Raw genomic sequence first — 6,390 nt, forward strand, 5'->3', positions numbered from 1 at the left:
AAGTAGAGTTTCTTCTTCGACAGTGGCTTTTTCAGGTGACACGTCTTCAGCAGCGTCATTTGTTCCAACTGAAATGTCCTGGACCATAATAATGCCAAAGCCTGTTGGCATGCACCAACTTTGGCTTACCTCGCTGACCACATTTTATCACATCTGAGAGATGATTCACTATGTCATATGGGCCTTCCCATGGAGATGACAACTTAGGAGACTTCCCTTTGGTCTTCCTGGGATTATACAACCACACCTTGTCTCCTGGTACAAAGCGGACTTCAGTAGATATCTTATCATAACATAACTTCATCGAATCAGCAGACATTTCCAAGTTTGAACACACTATACTTTTCAACAATATTTGCTAGGGTAAGAGTATTTAACATCAGGAAATGTGCTAAATATGCAGAAAATGCTTACTTACAATTATCCACAATATATGCTCACTAATCCTAGCATCTGTTAAACTAGAGTTACTAATAAGTAGTTTTGACTTACTAAAGGTTCATTTGTTTTGTCTATCCTGACAATTTTAACACTATCTTCAGTATATTGAGAAGCAAGATCAAGTAACTCCTCATCAGGAGTCACTTCTGGAAGAGCCTGGTTCTCAGCAACTTTGTCATGGGCAAACATCAAGCCTTCAAATTCATATTTACTGAGTATATCATGGAGCTCAGCTGCTTCTTGTAAAGAGCACTCTTGCAAGGAATTTATTGCCTGTAGAAAAAAAAAACATATAAGAATACAAAAACAGATAAAGACTTGCATTAAAATAATTAAAACTTTCTGCTCCATTAACTACACTATGATAGAAAAAAAATTAAATTATGATAAACTGGATTTTCCTGTAGAAATCTTGAAATATTTGGGTTTTAGGTTATTGCAGTTGAAAAACTTCTAAAAGAAGATTTAAATTTAAGCAGCTGTATTCTTTTAAATCATAGAATAAATGGATCTCTTAAGAGTGCAAACTAAGTGAGAGAATATCATCTGCTAAATGTTTAATCATCAAAAGCCTTTATAACGCAGATTGCAACATAATTACATGGTGATAAGGACTTGAACAAAAATATGATTATATTTGTATCCTTAACTGATTCAAAGACTACTTTCTATATAAATCTACCACCAAAGTAAGGAAATTAGGATTCTTTTTTGCTACTTCCCATGTTTCTAAGATTAAAGACAATACAAAAATTAATTGTTGAACTTGTATCATTGTGGTATCATGATTCCACATGCTATACACATATCATTTTAAGTTGTTGTATCTGCAAGTTGTAGTGTCCAGTTGGCCTGAAGATGATCCCCAGAATGAGATCAAAAGCTTGCTAATACAATAATTTTGACATAACATATGTGTGAACTTATTTTGTCTTATTGTTGTACTTTTCCTTCTTGCTTAAACACATTCAGTTCATCATTATCACAATTTTCAGATTTAGCATTAATTAAAATGCTACAAAGCATTTCCTCTCTAAAGCTTGTATATCTAAGCTTAATACACTAAGAAAAATGATGCTTAATCCAATTACAAATATGAAGTTCACATGTGTAAACAAACAGAATTAAGATCTTTAACCCATAAATAAAGACCGGAAATGGAATCATATATATATAGCTATAAGCTGATAACTAAGATAACTGTCAGATAAAACTTACATACAATCATACATGTTGCCTATGCAACTATTCATCCAATTTTCCACAAAAATGGTCAAATATCCTTAACCTTTGTGCTCCTTTAACATCAAATACAAAAATTTAAGTTTTTTCTTCCATAAAATGTACTTATATATGCATATACATGTGAGTGAAGAGTAAATTATAAATACATATCTTAAACTCCTACAAGAAGTTCAAACAGTTAAATGTACATATCTTTGTCATGCTATTATAAAGAAGTTATTATTTTCCTACACTGAAAATATATTTCCAATAGGTACTTAACTCTTCTCACATAATAGCTATTCTTGTTCAGTGCTGCCCTCTGTATGCAAACTTTTTCACATGCCACAAGCCTTGAAATTCCCATCTACACCACCATTAACGTGGTTCACTGTGTCTTCACATGTAAATCATTATACGACACACCCACAATACGTGACTCCCTCTATTCTGATTCTACCTAACCATCATTTCAAGATTCACAAAAAGTAAGCACCGGTTTCAAGTGGAGAGGAAAGGTTGGAAGTGTAAGAAGAGGTAAGCACCCATCACAAATATATTTTCAGTGTAGGAAAATAAGAACTTCTGATACAGTACTATACTTCCACTCACATAAAAGCTAGAATTCCACACTGAAAAGATGGAGGGACTGGTGCAAGGGATATTGATGAGTATCCTTCGAAAGGTCCAAAGAACAGCCATGGAGTGTGAACCCCTTTTGGGAGAAGAGCACACATGGGAGACTGCACCACTTCTGTACCAGGTATACTCTTTGTCCAGTTAGGTAGTAAGTGTCACATAAATTGGCAGAAATGGGGAGAAGCACATCAAATAACTAAATGTGTCCCATGGTGTTGAATGGCTAGGGTGCAACAGACCATACTCGGCAAGTCAATTCCAGTTCAGAACTAGGCAGCAATGGGCAAACTTAAAATGACCCATGGTAGGAGGAGGGTCTACACAATCTTCACCTCAAGTGAAGTAGAACAGAAGGAGAAAACATCCATACTAGTTGACTAGGTAGGGCATATGTGTGCAAATTCACAACCAACACCAGTCATCTGTGAACCTACCATCTCAATGATGGTAGGAAGGGATGTGCCAAGTGGAAGTTCACTTCAAATCCAAAAACAACTGGAGCAATTACACTCTATGCTACATCTGCCTCAAGTGGTGAACCTCCCTAAGGTAGATCACCAGAGGGACAACAAACACCCTGCACAAGATCATCTTCCAGATAGGGCTGCACAGAAGTTGGAGTGCATGGATGACCAGCCAACACCTCGAGCAACCACAGAGCTGGGGCATATCAAACCAGATCTGCACAACAACAACAACCTCCAGGACCCACCACATGGAGGTGGAGTGCCTGAGGCAAAAACCCATGACTGAGATAAATGAGGAATCATGACCAACACATATGTAAGGATTTATGATGAGTGGTCTAGCTCTAATCCAAAACCACAAACTGGGAACCAAAATCCAGTCGATAGTAGGATGAGGGATCCCAATCATAGGGGTAAACTGCAACGAGGCAGATCTAATCACATGCATATATGTGCATCATCAATCCATGGATAGGACTCCACAGAAGCTGGAGCACATGGACATGCAACATCAACCTTTGGGACCTACTGCACAGAGGTGGAGAACACGAGTGGAGGATCTACATCATCTATGCTGGCAGAACACTACCACCCTACTCTCTAGTGAATGGAAGTGATCCCATTCAGGAGGATGCCTCGATGGTCCTCCACCCCAGTGGCTAGAAACTGGAAATTGGCAAGGACTCTCATACTCCACTAGAATCAATTGAGGGATAAATGCAGTGGAGAGTCCAGTGGAACACTGACACTGGAGACAGTGCAATGGGTGACCATGAAAACCCTATTTTCAAAAGTAGACCACTCCTGCTTTATTCAACTGAAGGGATGGCAGCAATCATATGAAATGCCCCATCTCGACAGTGTGCATTATTGACCATGGGTATATATATTGAAATTGGTAGGATTAGCTGCCACCCAAAAACAACTTTGGTGGGACATCCCATACAACCCTCGCCAACCTATCCCGAGCAACATCAACTTCTAGGCCCAACCCCATTGAAGTGAAGCATTAGGAGTAGCTGTATGTAACCCATGCAACAATCGTCCTCTGGAACCCACTTCGTGGAGGTGGAGCAATGAGTCACTAGGCAGTGGCTGATGATATAACTCAGTATGATTTATGGTTGGTCATACAGTGCCACTGAGCAGAATCCTAAAACTAAAGGGGAAATGCCACTGTAAGCAAAAGTAATATATATATAGAAAATGTAACTTACTGTTACGTCTCTGGTCGTTTGTTAATTTTTCATATAAATTCTTTCCGAAGAACTTCAGCGTACAAGTCCATTCTTAAATAGAACTAGTTTATTCTTTCTCAATACAACTTTGCAATACACTTAATTTCCACAGTCACTTTAACTTAAACACATGCTATAATTCACAATAATTTACACACTTTACTTACGGCTTGACTCGATTATCTGGCTATATCTTCAATCTCTCTGTCTGCTATTCCAGTTCCGATTAATTGTCTCGCTTTATCTGACGCACTTATATACAGGAATAGAAGGCATCTAGCAAATACTGGATTATTCATGATGTTCCCCGATCCTTCTAGGTACTCATTACGTGACTTCCGCTGTCGTAACATTACCAAATCACAGTCAAACCAATGTTTGAAGGATGACAACAGGCAGAAGCTGGTACCTTGATGAGGACGAAACAGCCACCTGATGAAGGTAGTGTGATGTAAAAAGATGAAGTATCATCCAAATGCCTGACTGAAGAACTTCCTCCAATGGACAATGGAGGTGAGATGTTATGGAAAAGGTTAGGTACCATAGTGGATGCGATGACACCTAGAACAAATTGCTGGAAGAGGAGATAGGGAGGAATATGCCAGTATAACAAGCTGACGAACCCAACCTGTAAGGGAAGAAGGTGAAAGGTCATGTAAAGAGAAAAGGTTTCTAGGAATGTAAAGGTGGGATCGGGAACCACAGAAAGAGGCCATGAGAGCAATATAACATCAAAGAGTACAAAGAGGATAGAGAAGTCAATCCAGTTCAGACCGAAAATAAAGGTGGGAATTGAAGGCAAGGGAAACAGCATGAATGAAAAATGTTCCTCATGAACTGCCAAAGTTTTGAGCAGAAAAGATCGATCTGTATAAAGGAGAGTGGTACAGGGTATGTGAAATATCACTCACAAAGATAACAGACTGACAATGCACACAGGCTAAAAAGTGTAGGAAATAAGTTTCAAAGGATAGGTGCAACAGGGAACAAAAGGACAAAGGTTCAAATGGAGGGAGTGTGGGGCTGTGAAGAATAATAGTGACATTCCAATCTGGAAGAACGACCTGATGAGGAGGTCAATGAATCCAAAAGGAATGCAATAAAAGGGAAATGTTAGGAGAAAAATACACAACATGATACCTGGAAAAATTGAAGGTGTTGGACAAGGCTGTTTGATAACCTGTAATGGAAGAGACAAAAGCCCAATCATTGAACAGCCAAGTAAGAAAATCCAGAATGAGAGGAACAGTAGGCCAAAACAGGAAACCCTATGGCTTAATTAACACTTTCAATACGGGCTTGGTCAATTTAACTGTCCACGTGACCTTTTTGTACTCGTTTAAAGCCTTTATAGATTTAATACTTATAACTCTCAATATGGTGGGTATGTCTTCACGAAATTTGGCAGTCTTTCAATTAATATTACAAGTCTTTCACATACAAAAGTCATATTTCTTAGTGAAGTATTTTTAATAAAATAAAATAAAGATTTGTCCACGAATATAATGAGCATTTGTTTTGAATAGTCTGTGGGCAAAGTAATTTTCATTTCAAAATTAAAAATACTTTTCCTCATCTCAAAAATCTCAAATTTCTTTTGTGTAATCCCTAAAACCTCCTAAAAGATTTGTTAAACGTATTTTTGCTGTAAAATTTTATAGTTTATCAGTTATTTTCTCTACCCTATCTCAAAACTGGATTGGTCAGTTTGACCTACCTTGTAACTACCAAACAAAAAGTGAAATAAACCTAAATTAACCTTTTTTTCTTTGTAGAATGACTTCAAATTGTAACATGAAACTACATTCGTTTATCCTAAGCAACTCTAAGTTCGTAACATTATACATCTATTTATAATTCAAATTTATTGTCCTTTGAACTGTGTCTAACTACTTTCTGTGCCATAAAAAAAGTTGTAAATCACTTGGAGAACGAGTAGCTCAAGTTACGCTATCGAATTACATTACCCACAAGCTACTCCCATATGTACCTGGTGAACCATTTTTATTATATTATTATTATTACTTATTTTACCTAATCTAGTCTTAAATAACTTAAAAGTATCTGTGTTTTTAGATTTCAGTTACATTTATAATAATAAATAAAGAATAAATATGAAAAACAAGAAATAAAATATTTAACTAATCTTATTTTTTCTTGTGGTTGAGTTAACCCTAACTTTTTATAGTACTAATACTAATGCATTTAATAATTTTTATTTAATTAAATAATGCACCAAAGAACATAGACTAATAATATTAAAAAAGTAGACAACTTCCCCTAACTCTAAAAAAATTCTGACTTTTTAACTATTTGAATGGGTAATGAAGAAAATCTTTAATATAAGTTTAACATAACAGCAAATGTACAACGTTTCGACA

General features: G+C 36.6%; 1 protein-coding gene across 1 annotated transcript in view; it reads right to left on the bottom strand.

Moving 5' to 3' along the window:
• LOC106458903 (MAGUK p55 subfamily member 5-A-like) overlaps positions 1 to 6,390 on the bottom strand; it is a 185,549-nt gene that overhangs the window by 23,750 nt on the left and 155,409 nt on the right. The window contains 1 exon segment of the mRNA XM_022385265.1: positions 493 to 714. Within this exon segment, the coding sequence (XP_022240973.1) occupies positions 493 to 714 (222 nt within the window).

Source organism: Limulus polyphemus, unplaced genomic scaffold (genome assembly GCF_000517525.1).
Source record: "Limulus polyphemus unplaced genomic scaffold, Limulus_polyphemus-2.1.2 Scaffold531, whole genome shotgun sequence".
NCBI classification, from domain to species: Eukaryota; Metazoa; Arthropoda; class Merostomata; order Xiphosura; family Limulidae; genus Limulus; species Limulus polyphemus.